Source organism: Phoxinus phoxinus (assembly GCF_949152265.1).
Source record: "Phoxinus phoxinus genome assembly, chromosome: 2".
In the NCBI taxonomy this organism is placed as follows: Eukaryota; Metazoa; Chordata; class Actinopteri; order Cypriniformes; family Leuciscidae; genus Phoxinus; species Phoxinus phoxinus.
In genome coordinates this window covers 38,225,638-38,252,593 of record NC_136877.1, presented here as the reverse complement: position 1 = coordinate 38,252,593, position 26,956 = coordinate 38,225,638, and the positions used below count along the sequence as shown (strand labels likewise).

Here is a 26,956-nt window from a genome sequence, read left to right as displayed (position 1 = left end):
ATGGTGTTTTTTTTTAAGCCATGCTGCCCGTTTTCAGTATTCCTCCTCCATATTTCCTTTTCGCGAACAACTCAGCGCGTACGTCGAGTCAGCTTGTGACATGCATGACCAGTCGGTGTGAAATGTTTTTATTGAGAAAATGTTTTACATCCATCTTTGTGTTGCATTTCCAGGAATATGATTACAGGAGATGCCAGTCATTCTGTGAACGACATAATGCAGCATTATTCATCTGGAACGCCCGAACACAATATGTCAGTCAATGTGTGTTTTGTCAATGCCAATGTATTTAAGTGACAAATTCACAAAATGATCTCACTGAATGAGCTTCAAAACATAAAAGTCCAGCAGTCACTAACAACGGTGACTCATGGAATCATCTTTAAACGGAGCGTGTGACTTTTGCGTCTTCAGTAATGGCTTTCTTTGTTTCTCATGATGTTTACTCAGGGGCAGGGAGAAGCTTCAGCAAGAGGCACTAGTATGGAGGGGGACTGTCTAAGCTGCATCAAGTACCTCATGTTCATCTTCAACTTCTTCATTTTTGTGAGTGCTCTCTTTTACTTTCTCTTAAATGGCACAGGACCTCTCAGTTGTAAAGGCTGTTGTTGTTGGCTCACTGAAGGCTGATAAGATTTGCCTGTGACATCATGCTATTTTTTATTTTATTATTTGCTTTGGTTGGAAGTATGTGAAGTATCTGCTTTAGAAAACAATGTCTGATGATATGCAGGTGCAGATTCCTGATAGCTTTCCGAGCAAAATACGTAATTCAAAAGAGTCTGAATGTTCCAAGTTGCCACTTTGAACAAATATTAATGTTACGGTATGAAAAAGTGCATTGATCTTGCCTTCGTTTTGCTCATGAACCACATTGCACTTCCTTTGTTTCTCTAAAGTGTTTTTTTAGCAGCCTCATGAACTTCCTACTGCCACACTAGTGCTGAGGGGAAATGCGCAGTTTTATAGAAAAGCTGAGCATCAATATAGCTATCATAAAATCACATTTTGTTTTTATATTGTCTTTACTATAAGCCCTTTTCTCCTCCTTTAGCTTGGAGGTGCATTCCTTCTAGGGGTGGGAATCTGGGTGCTGGTGGATCCGACAGGTTTCCGGGAGATTGTGGCAGCAAACCCTCTTCTGTTTACTGGAGTCTATGCAATTTTGATCTTGGGCGGGATGCTGTTCCTACTGGGATTTCTTGGCTGCTGCGGAGCCATACGAGAAAATAAATGTCTCCTACTGTTTGTATGGGCTTTTCTTGCTTTCTAGATATCATTTATTGGTATGGGTCAATATGCAGTGTGTATTCAGTGTATGCAGTGTCAATATTGTATATTTATTGTTTAATGCTCATTTCCCACATTTGTACATTTTCATTTACCTTGGGTGTCATCTAGTGCTCACTTAAATGGAATGTAAAAAATAATAATAATAATAATTTAATAACACACAAATTTAGTAACACTAAATGTAATCTTTAGCAAATATCCACGTAAATATATTATTGTATTATATCATTATATTATTGTTTTTATGCTTAAATTCACATTTTATTCACAATTTTACACACAATTCACAATTTTATTTTTAATTTAATTTATTTAGACAAAAATAAATACATTTTAATATCGTTGATAACATGAAAATTGGCCATGAATATAATCAGTGAATAAATGAATTAATCAATGAATATAATCAATGAATAAAATTATATTAATGTTCTGCATCTCTATTTAGCATTAAAAAGCATTGTGTGTAACACTTAATAATATTGTTATATATATATATAACAGTTATATACTTATATATAATATATAAAAATAATACTTAATAATACGTATTTGTTGCATATTTAGTCCTGGACTACTCAAATATCTCAGAATCCTGTTTTTCTCCCACAGTTCTTCATGCTCATACTCATCATATTCCTGGCAGAGCTGGCGGTGGCCATACTGGCGTTCATATTCCGGGAGCATGTGAGTATTATTATAGCTGGATATCATCAAGCAACCTGTAATATACCTCTGCTCTCAATACTCTTGTCTCTCCTTGGATCAACAGCTCACCAGAGATTACTTCACCAAGGAGCTGAAAACACATTACCAAGGCACCAATAGCACTGATGTCTTCACCTCCACATGGAACGCCATTATGACCACAGTACAATAACACTGAATACCTCTACCCAGCTCTACTACACAATAATGGCATTCAGGACGTTTAACTGACTATTGGTGTCTCCACAGTTTGATTGCTGTGGGGTGAACAGTGCTGAAGACTTTGAGGATCAGAGCCTCTTCAGAAGGCTGAACCCCGGCAGACTTGTGCCAGAGGTCTGTTGTCAGAGGAACGATCTGATGATGAGCAAAGAGGACTGTCTCAAGGGAATTATGCCAATCCGGAACAAGGTCAGCAATGAGTTTACAAATTAGTAAATACATGCGTCAAGTAGTTCAGTTGATTAGAAGGAAGAAAACCAAACATGTTTTTAGTGGAGGAAAAAGGGGCGTTGTATCCACCTTATTTTTCAGGTAAGAGTGGGCACAGCCATTTGTAATTTGGTAACACTTTAGAATACTGTTCCTTCATTAATGAATAACTACACAGGAACAAATGAGTAATGCACTATTTACATTCTAGTAACTACTATTAACTAACAATAAATAAGTAATAGCGCTCAGTTGAATGTGGTAGTTCACTATTAGCTAATCAGTAACTACTGTTTTTTTCATACCTCCCAGAGAACTATTATATACAGGTTCATAATTAACATTAATAATGCATAATTTAAGGTATAATAAAAGCTAACGGTCGGTAACCAGTAATGAATCAAGTGTTACTACATCCTTCAAAAGGAACTACTTTAATTATTTGGATCAGTATCATTGTAAGCTTTTGAGATTTTTGTAAGATTTTGAATAGTAATTCCTTCCGATGGATTTGGTAACACTTGAGTCATTACTATCCAAAACCTTACAAAAACCTCAAAAGCTTATAACTTCAGTCAATATTAGGTAGTTATCAAGCTTTTCACTTTAGAAAACTGATCCAAATAATTTTTAGTTCATTTAGAAGGATGCAGTAACACTTGATTGATTACTAATGGGTTACCATTACCTCATATTATACATTGCATTATTAAAATTAATTATGAACCTGAATATAGTAGTTCTTAGTAGTTTTCAGTGAGGTATGAAAAATAGTAGTTAATGATTAATAGTGAACTACCACATTCGACTGAGCGCTATTACTTAATAATTCGTTAATCAGTTTCTTGTTAGTTAATAGTAGTTACTAGAATGTTAATAGAGTGTTACTCATTTGTTCCTGTGTAGTTATTCATTAATGAAGGAACAGTATTCTAAAATGTTACCTGTAATTTTAATGTGTCTGGCTTCCAGTGTTATTCGCTTCCAGTTATTTTTAGCTGTATTAAAGAGCTTGTTATGCTGTGCTCGCATTGCAAACTGTTATTTCTTACCATATTATTTAATGTGTTGTCTTAATAGACCTTTTACGCACTTCCGCATTTTTTGGAAATTAAACACGCTGGTTTGTAGAGCAAACCGTTTTACATTTTACTGCACTTTGATATATTATTCTTGTTATTTCCCTAACAAGTGTCTTGCACATTCACAGAAGACAACTAACTTTGCGTTGTAAAATAAGGTGGATAAAACCATCTGCATAATAGCTCTTAAAATTAATTGCATTTCACTCATATATGACATATAAAGTCATGTGTAGCTACTCTTCCACCAATATAGATATATTGATTCTAATCATTTAGAATGACAACAGTATGAGCGATGAATAAATGAGAAATTCAATATCCATTGAAGCAGCAACCTTTTGTTCTCTCATATTGAAATTCACACTTCTTTCAAACAGGGCTGTTATTCAGCAGTGGTGGACTATTTTGAGACATACATCTATATGGCTGGAGCCCTTGCTATTGTGGTGCTGACTATTGAAGTAAGGTTATGATTTTTATTTTTATAATGAAAGTATGATGTGATCAATTCACACTTGGAATGTTGTGGCAAAAAAGAACTGAGTTGTGATCGCCACCTAGTGGAGAGAGTATGAGTAGCTTCGCCATGAAATGTTGTTCAATGTAGAATATTTTTAAAACCTTTAGAGAACTCTTTACTAATTTTATTTGTTTCTCTTTCTCTTTCATCAGCTCTTTGCCATGGTGTTTGCTATGTGTTTGTTTAGAGGAATCCAGTAATTTTCACACTCAGTAAGGACATTTTGAGGAGGAAGAACATGGCATGACATGGACAACAATTTTTAAATAAGAAAAAGAAGAAAACACTTATATATTTGCCATCTCTGTGTTGTTATGTAACAAATTATGTTGGAATATTTGAGAATTGCCAAAAAATGTATTGTACTTCACAGCTGGGACTTTGAGGTACATGTTTGTGAAAACGTAAAAAAGTAAAAGTAATTCGTACATTTAAGGTGGTATGGAGGGATGCACTGATATTTGGTGGAATGTTTATAGATGACAAAATACTGATTCCTACTAAGATGTTTTACCTCTTATCTACAGTAGATTGTTCATCACTGATCCAGAGCCATGCTTACAAAAACTTACACCGTGTGAATGGAAGTGTGTCTGTGAAACAGAAAAGATTTGTTTGTGTGTGTGTGCTTGTGTTTCTGTAAAAAATCTGAGAGGCCAGCAGCTTCTATAAAAAAAATGTTTTGTGAGTTACAGTCGTGAATATTTTATGTAATTTTAGCAAAACTGTGGTGTATTTGTGTTGTATCTATTGTACATGACATTGAATGGTATTAAAAAAGAACATCTGGAGAGTATGTTTGCATGTTTCCCATCATGGGTTGAATCTGGCTTTTCCAATAGCTAATTTAACCATTCTAGATGAAAGCTTTCAGTACATTCATTTTGAAGCACATATACTGAATACTACATGAACCAAACATGCTTTTAAGGAGTATGTCTATACTAGACAGGGAATGGAAATGTACGATTCAAGTGTAACTCATATCTCCAGAGTGAAGCATAAATATTGCATAAAGAAAATGAAAACATTATCTAGGAAGCTGGATTTTAAAACCAACTGGTTTACAGTTCAGAGAAGAAAAAAGCACTATGCTTTCCCTGCCTCCAGCTATTCAAGATAAATAGCCTAAGACTTGCAACTGCAAGAGACGCAAGCAGGTAAAGAAGCCTAGAATGCATGTTCTCTGAAATAACACAGTAAATGTTGGACAAATCACTGATTCTTGAATTAGCTATTAGCATTTGCCCATGCTTGTCATTAGATTTGCTGCCACAATGAGTTTGTATTTTCCAAGTGCTAAACATAACAATTATTTTCTGAATGCTGCCTAATTTAGTTTGTTTGCTTGCTTAATGCTTATAGCAAGCATTGTTACATGACTTAAAGGGATAGTTCACCTTAAAATGAAAATTCTGTTATCATATACTCACCCTCAAGTTGTTCCAAACCTGTATGAGTTTCTTTTTTCTGAACATGAAAGAAGATAATTTGAAGAATGTTGGTAACCAGACAGTTGACGGCAGCCGTTGACTTCCATAGTAGGCCTATTTTTTTCCCCTAAGTCAGGGGCTACTGTCAACTGTCTGGTTACCAACATTCTTCAAAATATCTTCTTTTGTGTTCAACAGAAGAAAGAAACTCATACAGGTTTAAAACAATAAGGGAAAGTATGTGAAACTCGAAAAAATTAGAATATAATTTATTTCAGAAATTAAACTTAAAAGGTGAAACTAATATATTATATAGACTCATTACATGCAAAGTGAGATATTTCAAGCCTTTATTTGTTATAATTTTGGTGATTATGGCTTACAGCTTATGAAAACCCCAAATTCAAAATTAGAATATTGTGAAAAGGTTTTCATAGCTGTAAGCCATAATCATCAAAATTAATTATAACAAATAAAGTCTTGAAATATCTCACTTTGCATGTAATGAGTCTATATAATATATTGTTTCACCTTTTAAGTTGAATTACTGAAAAAAATTAACTTTTGCACGATATTAAAATTTTTCGAGTTTCACCTGTAAATGATGTTATAATTAATTTCATTCTTGGGTGAACTATCCCTTAGCACTTCAAATGTACTTTTTAATGTGTAACCCCTTAACTGTCACCATCCTGCTAGCGGGATGCTTGGCGTTTTTTTATTGCCTTTTTTCATATCACATATTTTGATAATCAACAAAAAATAGGTATCATCCAAAGCTTACAAACTTAAAATTCTGTGAAAACCATTTTGAGTTGTGTTATCATGGAATCGGTACTTTAAACTTCAAGGAACTTACATTTTTGTGATATCAACTTCAAATTTGGAACACAACTTGGTTAGATATACTGTATGGCTTTGATTTTATAGTAATCTGCTGAGTGTCTTCTTTAAAACAAGATCAAACATAGGTCTATATTCCAAAGCATTCTTGAATTAAAACCATTTAAGTTTGGATACATGTCCGTATTGTTGAGTTCAAATGTGCTAGGGTCAACTCCATATCCATCATGGAGTCAGCTTCATGTCAGACATTTCAGCAAGGTGAAAATGCCAACTCATTATGATTCAGACTGGTGACAGATGCTATGAATGTCAGCCTTTTCTCATGTCACTATCTTTCACCGACAAGCACCTCAGTTTAATAGCGTCCTTGCTACGCTTAAATGCTGTGGCTTGTGAATTTTTAAATGTAAGGAAAACAGTAGGTTTATATAAAAATGCTTTATTGATGCATATCAAAGATCATCCTGTAATGAGAAAAAAAAGCAGATTTACACTAGTTTCAGACACAAAAAAACAAATAATAATAATAAATATACAGGTAAGTACACCTATTCAGCCCACTTTTAACTTTGAAATGTATATATATATATACATACATTTAATTACATTTTTAGTTTACACTTTAAAATTGCACAGAAAACAATAAAAATGTCCGAACACAGATTTTAGTGGGTCTTAACATTTTCCCTTTTATTCTGACAATATCACTTACATCCAACTTTCTGTCCAACAACTGTATTTCCTTCTCCACTTTGCGCATTTTTAAGGCTCTGTATGCCATTTCTTGCTTTCTGTTGTATATCTCGACTTGGAGATACTTTTTGTACAGGGTCTTAACATCTTCCAACGGTTCCTTAAAAAGAAAGTGAGCATTTTATATCACCAAAAGTACTGTTATACCCTGCCACATACTCTTTGTTACATATTGTATTAATAACAATTTGTAACAAAAAATGTATTAAGCATTTAGTATTACATATTATATTATTTATTTAATACTATGACAATTGACATCCCATTAAAAAAAGAATAAAAACAATAATCAGAGCTGCAAACTTACAGAGTCCAGTTCATCATCTGATAACATAGGTGGCGGAAGGAGATTCAATCCATGTTCAGTCACTGAAATGATGCGATATGAATGATGTATATTTACTGAAGTATTGATTTAAAGAGACAAAGAAAGACAGAGGTGCGGATACCTTTGACATAACTGCTGCAGCCAGCCACATCTCCTGGATCAGAGCAGCAGCCGCCAACTATGTGCTCTATGATAGGACCCTCCACATCGTTCTCAGGGGCCAGCTCCTCCTCATCTATGTACTCCTCTTTTGTTGGGACTGGAAGTAGTCCCATCGTCTTCAGGGCAGCCCTTCTCTTGTTAGCTAAATTATGTGCATCCTTGAAGTTATTCAATTCAAAAACACTTCAAAACACATTGAGTATTTTATATAGACCAGGGGTTTTCAAACTGGGGCCCGGGCCACAAGGGGGTGCTAGGGGTCTGCAGAAAATGTCACAGGGGAAAAAGTGTAAAACATGTACAATATACAGGTTTGGTTACAATTTCAATCTGCCTTCTAAAGACTGAGTAAAGATAATAAGATGTATCTTTATTTATAGGTTTATATTGAAAGCTATAGTTTTTAAACACCGAAATGTAATCAACAAATCTGTGTTGTACGGCACATGCTTTCAAGAGTAGTTTGTGAGAGTTTCTCCTCACCTCTTGCAACCCATTTAGGAGGGTGCAATATATAACTTTGAAAAAGTGTTTCTCTTTATATTATACTTCAGGCTTATACACCTGACATTACTCAAATAGTGACTAAAAAAAGAGATATGCCTATGCTGACTTAGTAGAACTTACCACTTATCCAGATAATATTTGAGTACATTGTAAAAGCAAGTTATTTAATTTAGTAAAGAAAATGTTGTGTTTATAATATAATTCTTAATATTTTTCCACACACAGGGCCTTAGCTCAGTAAGGGAGTCCCTAACAAAGGGGATTATCATATTAACATGGCCCGTGGGCTGGCATCACCAAAATCGAAAAACCTACGACCTACCACTTTGAACGATGTTCTTGTATTTCGTCTTGACTTGCTGCCACGTTCGTCTAGGTCCCATAGGGTTGGATCTGTAAGTGAAATGTGGGCGTGACAAAGAGCAGAATGAGTGAGAAAGCAGCTGAGCTTAGACATTTGATTCATACACTAGCTGTAGTGTAGCACATGCGTTATGTTTACTGCATAATGAACTCTCACACTAATTACATGTAGAATATACTTACGCATTTAATTTGACAGATATTTTTCGCCACGCATCCTGACGGACTTTTGCAGCCGCTATTGTATTCCCTTTAGTTTTTATTAAATGTTTAACTTCGTTATATCCTTCAATTAGAAGTTGCAATTCAGTAGGGCTGAAATATGCAGCACGCTGTTGTTTAGCCATGATATCAGGTAGGGGACTGTTCAATCTTCACACGAACGCTCAGTTACCTTAATACACAACAGTCTTCTTGAAATTATATAGGCCTACTTAAATCCGAGATATGTGTTGGAAGAACCGGGAAAAAAAAAACTCAATTTCAGATAGCCTATCCAGCCTGCTCAATCCGGGATATGTAAACTAATCCGGGCTTTGTTAAACCACAGTCGAAGAACAGGACCCAGAGGATTGTTTCCTGCCTAAAAACACCAGACATATATAAATGTTTGCCCTAATGCTCAAACCAATGCACAACAATAACGTTTAAAGTTATTTACGCCGTAAGAAAAAAATGGTGGCTGCCTGAAACCATAAGCTGATTAGCTCTTGTGTATGGTTGTGTCTAAAAACGCTTGAGCTTACTATCTAGACACATAAGGAACAAGGCATTAACCACTCCAAAATGCTGTCTAGGTAGGCGGCTAACTAGGTTTCGAGACGCAGCCTATGGCGCACAGTCGTTCTCCCTCTACAGCAGATGGCGCTACGCGACCCGAAGTAAAACAAGACTGTATGGCACTACACGTGAAGGAGAGACGAATTCCTTTTTTTCCTGTCAGCTGTCCTTTTAGCGTAAGGAATGTGTTGTAGGATAATAAACAAAATTCAGTAGTCTTTACACCATACTGTACTAACAATTGAGATTATGGTTGAGGCGTGCTGAGATTTGAGGCCATAAACTGGACACCGTGAAGGTTAGTTCATAAATTTGAGTGGCTAGCTTACCTGCTATCGTTAGCGAGTGTGTTTTGGATTTACAACTCGAGACAGGGCATGTTTTTAGTTAGACGTTGTATATGCTTTTACTAATACATATAAATCATAAAGACATCAGAGGGAGTGGTCATAAGAAATTAACTGAAATTTGAGTGATTGATCATAATATGATAAGTTCATTGGAATTAATCCGTCGTATAATTAATAAATTAGAATTAGACACATAACATAAATTATTTGTAAGTAAATTCATCAATAATATGATAAAACACGAACGAACAGTTATATGGATCAGGCATATAATACATTAGAATGGGACTTTATTGGAGTTATTATATGTAATGCCAATAATTTATTTTCATGTAACGTTACAGTAAATTAATTGGAATTTGGATTAATCATGAATTGATTAGATGGATCAATCATATAGCAAATATCAATTATAATGAACAATCATATGAAATGTAATTAGATGGATCAGTCATATAGCAAAATATAAATTAGAATGAACAATCATATATGAAATGTAATTAGATGGATCATATAATAAATGAAAACAATACATAATTTAATCTAAGATAATTTGTAATTCGAGGTATCAATCATATAGTTATTGAATTGGTAAAGATCATGTGCAGTTAGTCTTTGATATTCTCTGACGTGTAGATGTTCATCAGTGGCATTTGTGTCTTCTGCAGTGGTCTTGGCTCTGGACGGGCTCATCATGTGTGCAGCAGTGAAGTATGGTTCCCGGGGCCCTGCTCTCATTCCCCGCATGAAGACTAAACACCGGATCTACTACATCACCCTGTTCTCTGTGGTCCTGCTGGGGTTGATCGCAACGGGGATGTTCCAGTTCTGGCCTCACTCCATTGAGTCCTCTGCAGAATGGAGTCTGGACCGCCGTAGTGTGCATGACGCTCCTTTGGTCAGGATACCTGTGAGCAGCCCTATTCCTGAGAGGGGTGACCTGAGCTGTCGGATGCACACTTGCTTTGATGTGTATCGCTGTGGATATAATCCCAAGAATAAAATCAAGGTGATGCGACTGAAGAAGTAACGATTGTATTAATGATTGATGTTTTTTGGGTTGGATGTCATTCCTTGATCTATATTTGTCCACAGGTGTACATCTATCCTCTTCAAAGATTTGTGGATGAGGTAGGGGTGCCCATCAGTAGCACTGGCCTGTCTCGAGAATACAACGACCTGCTGAGCGCCATCTCAGACAGTGATTTTTACACGGACGATGTGACTAGAGCGTGCCTGTTCATACCCTCCGTTGATGTGATGAATCAGAACTCTCTGCGGATTCGTGAAACTGCTCAGGCACTGGCCATGCTGCCCAGGTACATATATTTATCCTTCAATATCTGCAAATCAAACCACTTGTGTTGTACAAGGACCTCAGTTGGGTATTTTAATTACAGTTGCACCTCTCTGTTGTTCTCTATTATGGTGTTACATCCGGATCTCTTATGAGCTATAATTTATATAACTTGTATATTTGAGCTTTTAGGTACTGTATTACTGCAAGTCATAACTGACCGTTTCAAGCTATATATTCAGAATGTTTATGATACCATTTTTCAGGTGGGACAAAGGCATGAATCACCTGCTGTTTAACATGCTTCCTGGAGGACCCCCTGACTACAATACAGCTCTGGATGTGCCCAGAGACAGGTGAGATTTGGGAGTAATTAACAGGCACACAAAATTTTTAAACTTGACAGGAAGTCTGAAATTTCTCAAATCATATTGACGTTATGTACTATGTAATTCAGAAGTTTGGGGTCAGTGTGAGTTTTGAAATGAGATACTTTAATTAGATATTAAAGTGATCAAAAGTGACAGTAAAGACTTTCACATTGTTACAAACGTTATTTTAAGTTTTCTGTTCATCAAAGGATCATGACTTTTTTTATCACTGTTTACACAAAAATATTAAGCAGCACAACTGTTTTCAACTTTGCTAATATGTGTATATTTTTAATAATATGATAATAATAATAATAGTAACTAAGTTATGATAATAATAATTGTTTCTTGAGTACAAAATCTGCATTTGAATGATTATGAATAAGAATGGCTACTGAAAATTCAGCTTTGCCGTCACAGGAATGAACCATATTTTAAAATAAAAACAGAAAACAGTTTTAAAGGGGTGGTTCAGGATTTTGGACATCGGACCTCATTTTCAAGTTAGCCTGGTTGTTATTCATCAGTGGAGACAGTTTTCAAAAAAAATCATCCAGTCCTTCCAGTTGCATAGTTTGCCGATGCTAGGCTAGCGCGAGTCAACGGTATCTGTGCTAGCCTGCCATTAAAAGCAGTTTTACCCACTCCAAAGTACACCAAAAGCAAATAAATTATAAGACTGTCGATGTAAATGTCTATTGAGAGAATAATGTTAGAAATCAAAGTACCGGTCCGGTACTCTTACATCTCAATGATCGCATTACATTTACAGGAACTAGTTTCTCAGCAGCGGCGGAATTTTACTTTGCTCCGGTTATTAGTACTGCGCCGAAAAGTAAACACAGAACAGAAGCGCGCGCACTACAGACGGGACGTCTAGCTAGCTAGTAGTAGCCTTGAACAACGATATTGAAAAACATTCGATTATAAACTAAGGAATTGGCAACATGGTGATTCGTTGTGCATTTCGAAATTGTAAAAATAAACCAAATAGATGGTCATGCAAAAAGTTTCCACAAATTTCCATTGAGAGATCCAGAAAGGAACCAACTGTGGCTTCTTTCTGCTGGCTTGGACAACGAGACACCGGCAGAGACTATTAAAGTTGCGAATTTGTAGTGATTATTTTAGACCAGACGACTTTGAAAAACCCCATAATCGAAACGTTCATAAGTCACTGACAAGGAATGCAGTTCCAGCCGTCTTTCCATATGCACCAACAGCAGATGAACAGGTAATAACTTTGTTAGGCTACTATAGCTATCTATTAAGCTAGTCTCTTTTCATAACTTATAGAATGACAATGACAGCGTTAGTGGAGATAACGTTACAGTTCAATTTCTGCCCTTTTAGTATCTATCTCGATTAGTTCTTCGTCTGTGTATTCCGGCTCATACATGTACGGTTCGTTGAATAAAACACATTCCTCGTCTCCAAAGTCTGAAACATTGGCATGGCTTTCAAACGTGGCCATAGTCCTATGTTGATTTCTTAGTGAAATATCCTCTGCTTCTGTAGTGATGAGTGTCAGCGGCAGGTAAATACACTTGCGTCATGTGGAGACTCTCTCGGTTGCCTAGGTAACTTAATATCACTCCGCCGCTGCTGTAGACTGTGCTAATAAATACAGGGAACAAAGTGTAACTATTGCAATGCAATGAAAGGGTAGTTTGATTTCTAACATTATTCTCTCAACAGACATTTACATCGACAGTCTGCCGTTATAATTTATTTGCTTTTGGTGTACTTTGGAGTGGGTAAAACTGTTTTTAATGGCAGGCTAGCTTATACCGTTGACTCGCGCTAGCCTAGCATCGGCGAACTATGCAACTGGAAGGACTGGATGAAATTTTTTGAAAACTGTCTCCACTGATGAATAACAACCAGGCTAACTTGAAAATGAGGTCCGATGTCCAAAATCCTGAACCACCCCTTTAAAATTGTAATAATATTTTTTTTCACATTATTGTCATTTCACTTAGTTTCAGAAGCAAGTGGTGTTGAATGTGTAGCTAATATGAAATTATTTCTTCATTAAAACCGGGCTTCAAAACACTAAACATGCCCAGATTTGATACCAAGACTAAAGTTATTTACATCTACTTTTGTATTTGATGTTGATTTGATTTTATAATTGGCAGCATGATTGTTCAAATTAATCTCAGTTAGGTTCCAGTCTTTGACAAATTCCAGAGATCAAAAATTGTCACTGAAAACAATGGTTAACTTCTGATAGAGTTCAGATGTTATGTCTGCCAGTTGAGGGCAGTGTTGTCTCTATGATTGACCTAACCAGCAATGTCACCTGACTGAGAAGCAATAAATGCTCCCATATCCTCTCTTATATTTTTCTATCTCAAGATAGTTGTTCACAGAAGTTTACAACATGGCACTATTTTACTTCTGTACTGTTGAGAGTGGATTGATACATGGATGTCCACAATGACATTGAACCTTAGCACTATCAGGTTGATGCCATGTTTAAGCAATCCATGTTGGATTTAAGTATATTTTTGGTGTTTCAACAATCTTGATATTGAGAGAAATTGGAATGCTTGCAATATATAATTAAAATAGACAACCATCCCAACAAATCCATTCACACAGATCGGTGTCACAGAACTGTCCTTTCAGATGTAAACCCAAACTGTCATCTTGACTTTTTAACAATTACATTTCCTAATATGTATTTGTATCTACGTATGTATGATCATCCTAGTTTGTTCCTTAGATCAAGAGATCAAAGATGCAGTGAGAGTGATCATGAAAGAGAAGAACACGCTATCGCCTAGAGCAGGCAGACAAACATAATCTCCTGGTATTTACTGCAACATAGGCCATGTTTCTCAGCCTATTACTTGGCTGATCTTTTGCTTTGGGTGGAAAAGGTGAGTTTTATGTACTAGAAAGCCCTGAAATGATGAACACTTATCTGGAGCTGTAGGGAATTTCCTGGGCTCATCCAGCTGTGCTCCATTTGGCGTGCAGCCTCATCAGAACCAGCTGCCCGTATGTGCATATGTGTGGGGTGAGATAAAAAGACAGTGTATGTTGCGTGGCCATATTTGCAGCTCACCCTATACTCTCTCTGTTCCCTCAAACCGAGCGGTGTTTGAAGTTTTATTGACTCATCATATAACTTGGACGCGAAGGCAACTCTGTTAAATGCGTCGGAGTGGCATGTTCGCACATTTGTTATGTAAAACCAGATTAGGGACGTGTTTTATCTTCAGTGCATTTGCAGATGCTCGCGGCGACGGAGTTGTCATCTTCATTGCGTTTGTTTCACAGAGCCCTGCTGGCTGGGGGAGGCTTCTCCACATGGACATACAGGCAGGGTTATGATGTCAGCATCCCCGTGTATAGCCCCTTATCTGCTGAGGTGGACCTTCCTGAAAGGCAACCAGGGTGAGATCCTGCTCATCGACATTGATTAGCCGGATTAGATTTAATGATGGAAAATGGCATCAAATAATATGCGTTTTCTCCAGGCCCCGGCGGTACTTCATTCTATCATCTCAGACGGCCATCCATCGGGAATACCGTGTGGAACTGGAGAGGCTGAAGGAGGAGAATGGGGAGGCCCTGCTCCTCCTGGACAAATGCAGTAACCTCTCTCAGGGTTTGGCCTCAGTCAGAAAGCGCTGCTATAAAGGACAGGTCTACGACTACCCACAAATCTTACAGGTTGGTGTCTCTGAACATCCATTCATATTAAACAACATTCAATTCACTTGGAATTTTTACATAATAAATATACTAGAGTATATTTTAAAAAGCACCAATTACATTGCACACATGATCACTACTGGACTAACATCTGATTTAATTTTTTTATAATAAACAAATTATTAGTTAATTTTCCTGACGACTGAAACTCCATGAGTTTTGTCATAAATGATAGATAATCATTGTGTAAATAAAGCCCATCCCGCCTTTCAGAGATAATGTTCTTAGATGCTTTAAAGGGTTATTTCATCCAAAAATGAAAATTGTCATTAATTACTCACCCTCATGTCATTCCAAACCCATAAGCCTTTTGTTCATCTTCAGAACACAGATGAAGATCTTTTTGATGAAATCTGAGAGCTTTATCTCTCTCCATTGACAGCCTACTACCACCTTCAAGCCCCAGAAAGGTAGTAAAGACATCATTCAAATAATCCATGTGACTCCAGTGGTTTAACCTCAATTTTATAAATTGACCCGAGTGCTTTGTCTGAGCAAAAGTTTTTAATTTACAACTTTATTTGCAAAAATGAATCTCTCTTTACACAAACAAAGCACTCACATCGCTTCATAAAATTGAGGTTAAACCACTGGAGTCACATGGATTACTTTAATAATATCTTTACCTTTCTGGGGCTTGACAGTGGTAGTTGAGTAGGCTGTCAATGGAGATACACAAAGCTCTCAGACTTTATTAAAAAGAGCTTAATTTGTGTTCCAAAGATAAACGTAATATTAGGGGTTTGGAACGACATTAGGTGGTGAGTAATTAATGACAGAGTTTTTTTGGGTGAACGAACCCTTTAAAGGGTCATGAGAATTTTTTTTCTCTTGATCTTCAACTTGTAATGTCTTTGTGCCATTAAAGCATCCTGCAAGTTTCATGAAAACGTCCTCCCCATTAAAAACACTTCCTCTAGAGTACGACTTTGATAAAGTTTTGTGTCATTGCACCATAAACCCCACCCACTGGCACTCAATCAATCAATCAATCAATTTTTATTTATAAAGCGCTTTACAACAACCAAAGTTGATCAAAGCGCTGGACAGAGACAAAAGTACAAGCAAAAAAACAAACAATACAATAAAATAAAATACAGAACATCTATAAAATCATTATGCTAATCAGTTGTCCATCAGGTGTCACTCAGTCACTTAATGGCTAACAACTGTCTAGATACTGTTTTGTCACGTCCTGTTTAAACTGTTAATTTGTCCCTCTGGACTTCAGAAGCACACCCATGTCAGGAACAAGTGGATGGTATATTTTTAATGGCTTCTCTGAGCATGTTGTAGGATTATATGTTTCTTCAAAGCACCAGAGTGGCTATTTTGCATATGAAAAAAAAAAAAATATATATAATTTAAATGTATATATAATAAAATAAATATAATATAATTGTACGAACACATTTTATTACCTCAAGGAATATATTAAAATAACAAAAAAATTGTCACGACCCCTTTAAATCTTTAACCCATTCAGAAACGATCTTTACCACTGCAACACATTTCTCCATCAGTGTAAGCAATAGAAACAAATGCTGTTCCTGTCCACCACGCTCATCTCCCGTCCAGCCCTGTCTAGACAGGAAGTATGCTTATCATCTGGGCTGGGTGCTGCAGCACATCTGGGAGACGTTCCACAGTGAGGAGGAGCGGAGGCCAAATCCCTGTGAGAGCCATCACCCCCCCTTTTCAACACAAAGCCCCTCTAGACTCTGATCCTAGCACCTTTCATTACAACCCCTTCATTTACACCACACACCTAGATCACACTACTGTCTATGTTACAGCATCACTGAAGAGGTCTGGGGGTGTATCGTTATGAGAGAAAACAAATGTATCCCCTGTTTGTTCTGTAGGAGTCGTCGTTCTGTGTGGTTCTGCGTGGGGCCCGGCTCGGACAGGCCACTCTCAGTGACGTGCTGCAGGCCGGATGTGTCCCTGTCATCATGGCTGATTCTTACATTCTGCCTTTCTCTGAAGTACTGGACTGGAAAAGGTAAACACCAAATAAAGTTAATATGGTACAGTTACCCGACTTGCTAATAACCGTTTGAATATCTAATGAAGAATATCATATTAAACACTTAATTATAGCTTCTTAAAATCTTGAGCTAACACTGAATATGTAATGCTTAACAGATCAGAAGTTCATGAACATTCAGATATGGAAATATGACAAGCACACGCACAACAAACAAAGCAAACAAAAGACATGCCGCTATCTTTGTCTTTTGTTTGCTTTGTTTGTTGTGCGTGTGCTTGTAATATTTCAATATCTGAATTCATATCTGAACTAGTTCTGGTTGTGTTTTCATACACGGTAATATTGACTTGGTCACATTAAAATCAAGCGCATGGAATACTGTGTCATTTGTGTGCGTGTACTTGCAGGGCATCCGTTGTCATTCCAGAAGAAAAGTTGCCTGAGATGTACACTATTTTGAAGAGCATCCCTCACAGACAGGTGGAGGAGATGCAGAGACAGGTACGAATGCTATTACAGCGTTGTATTCACGGTCCGAATGTGAGTTCATTTGTTGTGTTTGATGGGTAATTTTCAGTATTGAGTCAGTCCAAGGACTGAAAATTAAGTGAAGACGTTTTTTGTATAATTCACTCTTGTCCTTTACTGCAAAATTTTGAGCAGATGTACAAAATAGACTTGAGCTATTTGTGATAAACGGTTCAACAACGGTCCAATGACCCTCAGCTTGGTGTGACAGTTGCTAAACAGTACCAAATGCTGTCAAAACTGATGGCAGAGTTCAATAACAGCTGAGTCATTCTCAGACTAAATGCAAGCAACCCTCTCAGGTTTAATACAGGGTGAAGGCAAGGTTAAAGGAGTCACAACCTCTCTTATTCTTCACTACATTCTTTCTTCCTTTCAATGGAGTGCTAGCTCCACTATGAAAATAAATGTTAGACAGGTGGGTTAATGCCAAAAACAATATTCCTTCAAGTGTGTGCTTCTGATTCTCTGAAGATGAAATTTCTCTCGCCATATTAAATCATGTTGAAAGCTAATTTTAAGTATTAGTGATGTATCTTTATCCAAACAAATTGTTAACCGCACACTTTTGCTTTAATTTTTTTCCTTCAGCTTTTTCAGCTGTACACTTATATTAAAGTGGCTAAACCACATGGAATACATGGAAAGAGATATTTTATTAAAAGAGATAATTTGGTAAAGAGAAAGCACTAGAGTGGTTTCACTCTGTAGTAATTATATGTTGCCATGTAGAATACTATAAGTTAGCCATAATTATCCATTGGCTTCTTGAACAATCTCAAGTTCTTCATCTCGATGTTGAATATTTTGTGTGAGGAGAATGCTGTAGTTTAGTTCCACAGGTTTCTGGGTGGCGTCAAGACTTGGTGTGCAGAAACACATCTTGTGCTGGAATTATGACATGGCACGAAGCCAGTGAGATATCAGCCCACACTTGAACACATCTTGATCCACTCCTTTCTCACTAGCCTATACCCCCTCCATACAGCAGAGCGATTGTTTGGCTGCCATTGTACAAAAGAACCGGGTCTTCTTGATATATACCTTACTTGGATAAAAAAAAAAGATCTTTGTTCTTGATCTTGCCAGAAAAAAAAAACCTTGAACTTTCAGGGTCGGACTCCATAAAATGCAGAAGTAATGTAGACAGTTGTGAGGATTGGAATAGGTGTAGTGTAGCTTCTCTGCATTTTGACCAATAGAGGGGGCAGCCATCTACTATACTTCAGTTCATGGTGTGATCTCCAAGTCTGCAGCCTCCAGTTTGTGTGCATGTTTTACTCAGCGCTTATTACTTTTGCCTAATGGTTATTTAGGATAATCAGCACATAGAATGATGTTATTTGTTATATTGGCAGTGATTTAGGACAAAATAATGCACTAAACTACTCTGACAGTCTTTGCTGTGCGGCACCACCGCTGAATCTATAGCATGAAATTTACAGGGGGACCAGTTTAGTCAGATACCCAGAACAAATGACTGAGCTGGCCTGGTTCAGTGAATCAAAAAAACATGCACTGCAACCTGTGTAGTCCAACTGATTCTCCATAATGAATGACTCATAATATGAACCTATTCTTCCTAGTGAGTCAAAACAATGATGTGCAAGCTCTGTTATCCAACAGTTTCCAGAACTAATGATTTGTTTTTTTCTTCTTTTTCCTGAATCTCAACTTTCCAGTGCAATCATTAAAGTCAAGACTATTCCTAAACTAATGACTCATGAGCTGAATTTATTTTTAAAACATGTATATGAACTTTTTTTGCGTTAAGGCTTGTGAGACATAAAGCAGTGTAGTTACTGGCTGGCTGTTCATATGACATTGTGTAGTTAAAGAAACTTTATGCCAATAGTGTCAGAATTATTAAATCAATTAAATGTTACATATTTTTTGTTTGTGTATTTTAATTGTAATATAGTTAAGGCCATTTTTTTTATTGCTTTTATGCCACCTTTGAAAATCAGTGAAAAGTTGTTAAAGTTTATGTAATTTTATTTTATTTATTGAAATGACCTAATCATTTGGCAATAGAATTTCTTTTCTTTTTTCTAAATATTTTTTTCCTTAAAAGCACTAAAGGAATTGTTTATGGAACCAGAGTCATTGAGATAAATTGGAACCGGAATCATTAAATTCTTTATGATTCCGATCCGCAGTTATTATAGCAACAGTTATGTTTTATATAGAACAGTGTCCTATAAAATCCCAGAGGAAGGAATGTTTCATGTATGTTCAAGAGTGTATTGTATGAAGAACCTTATGTGTGTGAGAAGAGCAGCCAATGTTTTCTCCTCTCATGAGAATCCGTCTCTTCCCTCCTCATAAAAATTCTTGCAAGCGTTCAAACGGGGCGGGTTCAGCACTTGTGGGTGCGGTTTTCTCTCTGCCTTCTCCTGGTCGGAAAGGAAACTTTCATCACGAGCTGATTTATGGCCGGCTGCGCTCCCCTTGGGATCAGAAAGTCTTTTTGAATCCTCTTCCCCTCTCCATAAAAAGAAAAGCTGTTTTTGTGTAGTTGTATTTCTTTAAGGTTTAAGGGCCAGGCCCTTGGGGGCCGGTAGAAGGGGGAGTGACAGCGCTCTTGTAATGTGCTGAACTGAGTTCTGGGTTGGGAAAATGACAAGGAACACACCAACCAATGAAGTGATGAGCAGCTAAAGACCCTCAGAAGCAAACAAATAATTAAATAAATAGCCTTGCTGCAGTGATTTTTAGTTCACTTAAGTGAGAGTAACTGGAATGGTTAGAGGGTTCTCTATTTTTAATGTTTCGCAAACCTGTTTCATCAATTCCTTTTAAAAGAAGGATTACAGCGCTGACGTTGTTCAGTAATTGGCCCAGGGAAGTGTAGGAAAGCCATTATTCTTTTTTCTTCTTCAATATTCACCCTGGTCTCATTTGACTCTTTGTAGTTGGACCTAATCTGACACTGTTTGCGGTCAGGCCAGGTAATGAGGCTGCCCCCAGCCTGCACTTGGTTGGGCCTGTTAAAGAGAACAGGGTCAAACAGGACCAGGAAGGGTGGAGCCGGGTCACTGCGGCATGGCGCCTCCTAGCAGGAGATAGCACTGTTTTATGGGTAATTAACTCTTATGTGCTCCTCGCCCCTCTCTGCTGGAGCCTTGGGTTTGTTAATGGATCGGCAGCGGTGGGCAAAGAGTGTGTGTTCTTGTATTGACAGATTATTTATAGATTTTTATTTCTATTTAAAGACCAGGGTTTAATTGTTAAAGTTTTAAGTTGGATTGAATTTATGCAAGCTGCCAGACTTTTGTAGTAACTGGTAAAAGTATGGGCTATTTTATTATAAATAATATTTCTTATTTTAGTTAATATGTACAGTACTGTTCAAAAGGTTGGGGGTCGGTTAGGTTTTTAAAAATGTTTTAAAGTCTTTTATACACAAGGCTGTATTTTTTTAAATAAAAAATACAGTAAAAACCGTAATATGGAAATTATCTTATTTTAGTTAATATGTACAGTACTGTTCAAAAGTTTGGGGTCGGTAAGGTTTTAAAAAATGTATTAAAGTCTCTTATCCTCAAGGCTGTATTTATTATTAAAATTACAGTAAAAACATTAATATTATGAAATATAATTACAATTTAAAATATATTTTCTATATTTTAACTGTTTGATGGCAAAGGTGATTTTTCAGCATAATTACTCCAGTTTTCGGTGTAACATGATCCTTCAGAAATCATTCTAATATGCTGATTTGGTGCTTAAAAAAACATTTCGTTCTCTTCATCAAACAGTTTTTGGGAAATCCCTGATAAATTTCTTCTTTTTTTAGGATTCTTTGACTAGAAAGTTGAAAAATAATTATTTTACTTTTTAAATATATATTTTCGCCAGTGTAAAATTCGTTACTGTCACTTTTAATAAATGAATTCATAATTTCATGTACAAGAGTACAATCCTTTTTCTGTATCACATTGGCATTATAGCATCATGGCAAATGTGATTACATTGCAGCATGTCCCTGTGCTGGTGTGGAGTAAAATGACCTGACCTCTGCTCTTAAACTTTAGCTGCAGTCTCAGTGCCACTTGAGTGGAAAAGTTAAAAGACTGATAGTCTAAAGGGCTCATAACCACCTGGAATGGTCCCTCCAGTCATGTCACCAGTGTTTTAATGGGCTGTTTTGCCTTTGAAAGTGTGTAGGGGTCATAAAGGCATGAGCAGGATGGTGGGAGTAAAGGGATGTGAGAGGCCTTATCTTTTGCCTTTGGTTTGTATCTTTCGCATGGTTTTTGTGTGCATATATATTTCTGTTTATCAGTTTGCCTGTGCTTTGCTGCTCTTCCCACAAATATTTGAATGCCATGCTATTTATTATTTCCTAGGCCCGCTGGTTCTGGGATGCCTACTTCAGCTCCATGAAGGCTATTGGCATGACGACTCTCCAGATAATTAATGATCGCATCTACCCATATGCAGCTCGTACCTACGAAGAGTGGAACAATCCTCCTGTAGTTGTAAGTAACATTTTTGGTCTTTAAAAAAGAAGCATATTCACAATGGATTTTTAAATGTAAAATTAGTTTCAAACAGGCCACATGCTATTTAGACCTGTTTCTTGGAGAATAATCAGATTGAAGACTGTTCTAAATAATTCAGTGTGATTTTGTTTTATTTGTTCATTTATTTATTTATTTGTTTGTATATTTTTTTTTTCCACTCTACAATAATTACTACCAGGTCTTTATTGGTAATTTTTTGCCGTTTGAATAATACAATTCAACCTGCTCTAACAACAAAAAAAGCAGTATAGTTAATTGAGATGCATTGTTTCATTCTAATATCTTGTCCTTCGTCTTTTCATTACACATATTTAGACTAAGTGTAAATAGGCCTTTACCCCAAGCAAAGTGTTAAATCAGTATCAATTTCTTTTCTTTTTTTTCAGTCCTTGTGCTTTTATAGGCACCGATCCTTGTGGTGTGTAAGGACATTCTATGTTTTCGCATAAAAATGTCCATGTACTTCTCTAAACTGAATTTAAAGCCTAAATTGTAGGTTAGATAAAGATACAATGTATGGATAAGTGAGAGAGTGTGGCCTGTACTTTTCAGCCTCATGTCATTTCACATGGCTTCGCTCTATTAGTGGCAACAGACAACTTTCTAAAGACATCATCAACATTGCACATTGGTGTGAGCTTCAGATTAGTGTCGCATCACATGATGGACACTTGTCTGTCTGTCAGTCAGTCCTATATTTAGCACAATTGCCAGCTTGTAACTTGCGGTGTGCCGAAAAACAAACATCTCTCTGATTTTGTACACAGTCATAACTTAGAACAGAAATGCGAGAAGCGTGGAGTTCATTAGGGGTTTTGTTCATTGTTGTTGTTGTTCTTCACTAGTTCTCACCAGTTCTCATAGTCTCGCTACCATTCAGATCAGATGGAGGGATCCAGACCCCCAGGAGGCTAATAGTCCTCTCTCTATATTTTGACTGCTAGCATTACGGGAAATCTTAAATACTTTCTGAATGTTCAGTAAAACATGTTGAGCAGAATCGGAGCAGTACATAAATCGAGTGCATTTCTTGTTCTGCTTCCCTATATCCACCGGGACCTAATTGAAAGCACATTTCTTCGACTCTGCCTTAAGAGACGTCATCAGGACAGGCAGCTTTTTGTGCTTGACTTCTGAGGGAACTCACATTCAGCCTCTGCTAACCAAAGAATGCTTTATGTTCAGTCATACTGTGCATTTATTATCTGTGAAGAATTCTTAACATCAACCGTTTTCGGGATGCCAGATTGAATTTTTAAATGCTGAAATAACTGGAAAGGCTAATAGTGCTTAAAAAAATAAGCTTGTATTTCATATGTATGATTTGTAAATGTACATCTTATCATGTGCCCCAATGATATACATTTCTCATCCTATTTTGTCCTTGCTTTGAAAAGAGTGCAGGCACTGTTTATCTGTTTGAGGGACAAAAACGAAAGAAACGCGACCGCTGCCTGTTCTCGACAGTTCGAATCTGCAGAAAGCCGCTGCCACTTATAATGCAGTTCTCATTTTAGCCCAGTCTCTGTGATGTTAGCAATCGCTGCCCATCAGCTTCAATGAGAATCTGGAGGTAAATGTTCTGCGCACTGAGCCTTTGCAATTGAACAGGCGTCCATGCTTTCATCTGGGTTCCATTTTCTACTAATCCCAAAGCTGTACTAGTATGATCCCAGCTGCAAGACTTGCCAATCCCCTTCGGCCCACATGAAACGGCCTGCAATCCCTCACCGTCACTCGAGCCGCCTGTAACCTCCTCTTCACGTATGACAAAAGAATACTGTTGCCCAATAACAAGCTCTTCATGAGTAATTGTACCTAAACTCACACACTTTCGTATCCAAGATGATAATAGCGGCTTTGTCTTTAGGGGGTGAAATTCCTCTTCGTACCATGTATTTCGAAGTGTAAATGAAGAGATTCAAATGGGACTTTTGGCATGGAATTTCAGACTTTGGAGAGTCTGGCTGGCTTTGGTTTGAGCAAATCTGCATTTACAGAAACAAGCCAAAAGTTGAGAACCCGGTCATTTACGGCTTGTTCCAAATAGCAGGTGAACGCTAACTAACCGCAAGCAAATATTCTGGCATTGACTGTCGGAATAAAAAATTTGTCTTGTTTTCCTGCTTATTTACTTTAACAAATCACAAAGACTTAACATACGCCGAACCCGAACCGCACTGGAGCCTGCCCAATAAGATCAGAGATTTCTGATCGAGCTAATATGCACCACACCCCAGTGTTCTTCTTTATTCTTCTTACCACTTATATGTCATAGTGGTACTTTAATTATTTCCCCTCTGCTTTTGGTGTCCGTGTCAGGCACCTCAAAGAAATTTCCATTGGCATATAAAGTTTGTTTTTTATTAGCAGGATGGTTGACTGATGTTGTATGAAGGACGGCTGTGTCCATGGTGACAGACCGTGGCGGACGCTGCGAGGGAGCTGGTTAACCACCACTCTCTATTTGCGGGCACCTTCAGCAGCTGCTGTATGGGAGGGTGAAATGGGCCCACAGCCTTGCTGTAGGCTATCAGTGCCATAGAATCTCTTCTTGCGGGTTGCATTTTGTGAGCCCTTTGAGGTTTTTTTTTTTTAATCAAATTCACGTTTTGATTAAAGGAAGTGTTATTAGTACTGTTATGAGGAAAATTTAAGTAAACTGTTCAATGAAGGCCTCACTACAATAGTGAGAATTTTACATAGACGAATTTAAAGATTTAAAGAGGGGTTTATATATTTATTTTGGTTCTGTCTCTCTGGAAGAAATAGAATTGGATTTGGCCAAAAAGATGAAAATTATCTTCAAATGTTTAAGTCCAATGCGGAGTTGCACCAAGCTTTTTGTTATTTGTCGCTTTGTTTTGTGTCTCTTAAGTAGATGAGACCATGAAACGGCAAAGAAAGTCTGTGTACTCGGTCTGCGTTCTCGGTCTGTGTTCAGTCCTTATCCTTCAGGCCAATAAACAGCAGTCTTCGTGACCGCATCAGAGGCCCTTTAAGCACTCGCAATATTTACTTTACAGCGTCACTTGATCTGGGCTCCAGTCCGTGCATCTTTGGGAGTTTACAGGCTGTTTTAAAGAGGGCCAGGAAGATGAGCCAAGCCCCACACTGGCAGGAGACAGCCACTGACGCCGATAGCGTCCCAGCACCCCTGCTTCTCCCCGGTCCTGCCAGGACTCATCTGCACCCCTGCTGCAGCAGAGTTCACTGGAGTGCAGTCATAAAATTCTACTCTCTGCAAAACGGCTCAGGATAAATGGCAACATAAGAGATCCAAATTAGAATCGGAATTGTGCTCATTAATAGGTGTATCACTTTACATTAAAACTTGAGCTTGCTTTGGTGGTGGTCTAATGGATTAACAGCCGCTGTAAACTAGTTTTATACATGCATAAACTGCTGAAGAAGCATACGGAATAAAGCAGGAATTGGTATAAAATACAAATATGAGACAGTTACCACGTTTAGATCTTATATCTAACTCTTTTACAGCTCATGGCTTGAGTATTTCCATAATTCAGAATATAATGAGGTTTTGTTGACTACTCCTAATGGTAATGACAAAATTAGCTATTCTATAAATGTTTTGCACGTGTATTAAGTTCTCAGTTTCTATACTTATTTTGTAGGAAGGGAAATCTTAAGAGCGTTTATGTTTTGACCAAGCTTCAGAGGATACCATATGTTTGCATTTTATTTCAAGAAGAACACCAGGAAGTTTAACATTCTAATCAAATTCAGATACATAACAGTTAACAGGAAAAGGATGGATGGATGCCATGGAATGACAAAGGGCCCTAGGCAAGGAAGTATTTAATATAGCTCTTAATATCTGACCAAAGTGTATTGGATCTTCACATTGTCGTCTTTGCTCTCTGCCAGATTTCACTCAGGTCAGCTAAGGAAAACATGTCTCTGAATCCATCCACTTTTTGAAATTTAGTCTACCAGAAGGAATGTAGCACCTATGCACACAAAGCCTTTAGTGGATTAAACTGCGATAGGAGTTTTACAGGACTGTCATGATAGAGATACTTTATTGGGTAGCTTCAAGTCCTAGGTTATAGAGTAAAACTCTGGCTGAAAGTGCTTAATCTCTTTATTTTTTGCCAAAGACTGAAGGAGAGGGTTTAGACGAATACTTTGGCGCAATGAAAGGTCATGGCATGCTGCTCCAGCTGTTTGTTAACTCTGCTCTAAACTTTGTTGGTTGTGTGCTCGACATTCCATGCCACTTTTAATCGCCTACCCACCACTGCTGGTTATTAGCATTCTCAGTAATCTTTAAATTTTATAGCCCATGCGTGTTTCCAAATAAAGCCATGTTTTGGCTGAGGCTGCTGATTATCTTACTGCACTTCAAGTCATTAAAAAAAGTAATGGAAAGTGCTTGCATTTATTGTAAAGATAAGGACACTGGTACATTGAATTGAGTTTCCCACTGATTTATTTATATTGGTTGTTTTTTTACCCCCACAGAAATGGTCAAGTGTGAACAGCCCACTTTTCCTTCCTCTCATACCACCACGCTCTCCTGGGTTCACGGCTGTGGTGTTGACATATGATCGAATCGAAAGCCTCTTTAGGGTCATCACTGAGATCTCCAAGGTGCCAAGCTTGGCCAAACTGCTGGTGGTGTGGAACAACCAGAACAAGAGCCCCCCTGAAGGTTAGTTTCATGGTAGGGGGTAACATTTAGAGACATATTTCAATCTCTGCTTTTATATTATAAAATAGAAATATTATTAGGGACCTTTTAGTTACTATTTGTAAATGTTTTAACTAATCCCTTTTTCTTTGTGTTATGTTTTGGTGAATTGTATGTGTGCAGTGATGTCTGTATGTCCTCCAGGAGATTGTAGTTCTTAAGTGACTTGTCTCGTTGAATAAAGGTTGAAAAATAAAAAATAAACAATGTGATTAGATATTGCTTATGTCCCCTA

General features: G+C 37.3%; 3 protein-coding genes across 5 annotated transcripts in view; 2 read left to right on the top strand and 1 right to left on the bottom strand.

The window, feature by feature from the left end:
* The window catches only part of tspan18a (tetraspanin 18a), a 31,083-nt gene extending 26,250 nt beyond the window's left edge, over positions 1-4,833 (top strand). For both annotated transcript variants that reach the window (XM_079587226.1, XM_079587225.1), the window contains exons 3-9: positions 451-546; positions 1,055-1,249; positions 1,906-1,980; positions 2,066-2,164; positions 2,251-2,412; positions 3,896-3,979; positions 4,191-4,833. In XM_079587226.1, the coding sequence (XP_079443352.1) occupies positions 484-546; positions 1,055-1,249; positions 1,906-1,980; positions 2,066-2,164; positions 2,251-2,412; positions 3,896-3,979; positions 4,191-4,238 (726 nt within the window). In that variant the 5' untranslated portion in view covers positions 451-483 and the 3' untranslated portion in view covers positions 4,239-4,833. The remainder of the gene's footprint in view (positions 1-450; positions 547-1,054; positions 1,250-1,905; positions 1,981-2,065; positions 2,165-2,250; positions 2,413-3,895; positions 3,980-4,190) is intronic.
* Positions 4,834-6,743: 1,910 nt separating this feature from the next.
* LOC306984846 (uncharacterized protein) lies at positions 6,744-8,777 on the bottom strand (the record flags this gene model as incomplete). 2 transcript variants are annotated; one of them, XM_079586550.1, is made up of 6 exons in its annotated part: positions 6,744-6,781; positions 7,030-7,170; positions 7,378-7,439; positions 7,520-7,702; positions 8,390-8,460; positions 8,614-8,777. In XM_079586550.1, the coding sequence occupies 6 exons, from the start codon at positions 8,775-8,777 to the stop codon at positions 6,770-6,772; spliced, it is 633 nt and encodes a 210-aa protein (XP_079442676.1). In that variant the 3' UTR covers positions 6,744-6,769. The 2 variants fall into 2 exon arrangements, with proteins under 2 accessions (XP_079442676.1, XP_079442675.1); XM_079586549.1 differs by lacking the exon at positions 6,744-6,781 and having other exon boundaries at positions 6,876-7,170.
* A 490-nt stretch (positions 8,778-9,267) lies between these two features.
* Positions 9,268-26,956, top strand: part of ext2 (exostosin glycosyltransferase 2) — a 27,666-nt gene continuing 9,977 nt past the window's right edge. Inside the window, exons 1-10 of the mRNA XM_079586536.1 lie at positions 9,268-9,508; positions 10,229-10,569; positions 10,656-10,879; positions 11,124-11,213; positions 14,520-14,636; positions 14,720-14,915; positions 16,823-16,962; positions 17,358-17,451; positions 21,831-21,962; positions 26,493-26,682. Of these exons, the coding sequence (XP_079442662.1) occupies positions 10,255-10,569; positions 10,656-10,879; positions 11,124-11,213; positions 14,520-14,636; positions 14,720-14,915; positions 16,823-16,962; positions 17,358-17,451; positions 21,831-21,962; positions 26,493-26,682 (1,498 nt within the window). The 5' untranslated portion in view covers positions 9,268-9,508; positions 10,229-10,254. The remainder of the gene's footprint in view (positions 9,509-10,228; positions 10,570-10,655; positions 10,880-11,123; positions 11,214-14,519; positions 14,637-14,719; positions 14,916-16,822; positions 16,963-17,357; positions 17,452-21,830; positions 21,963-26,492; positions 26,683-26,956) is intronic.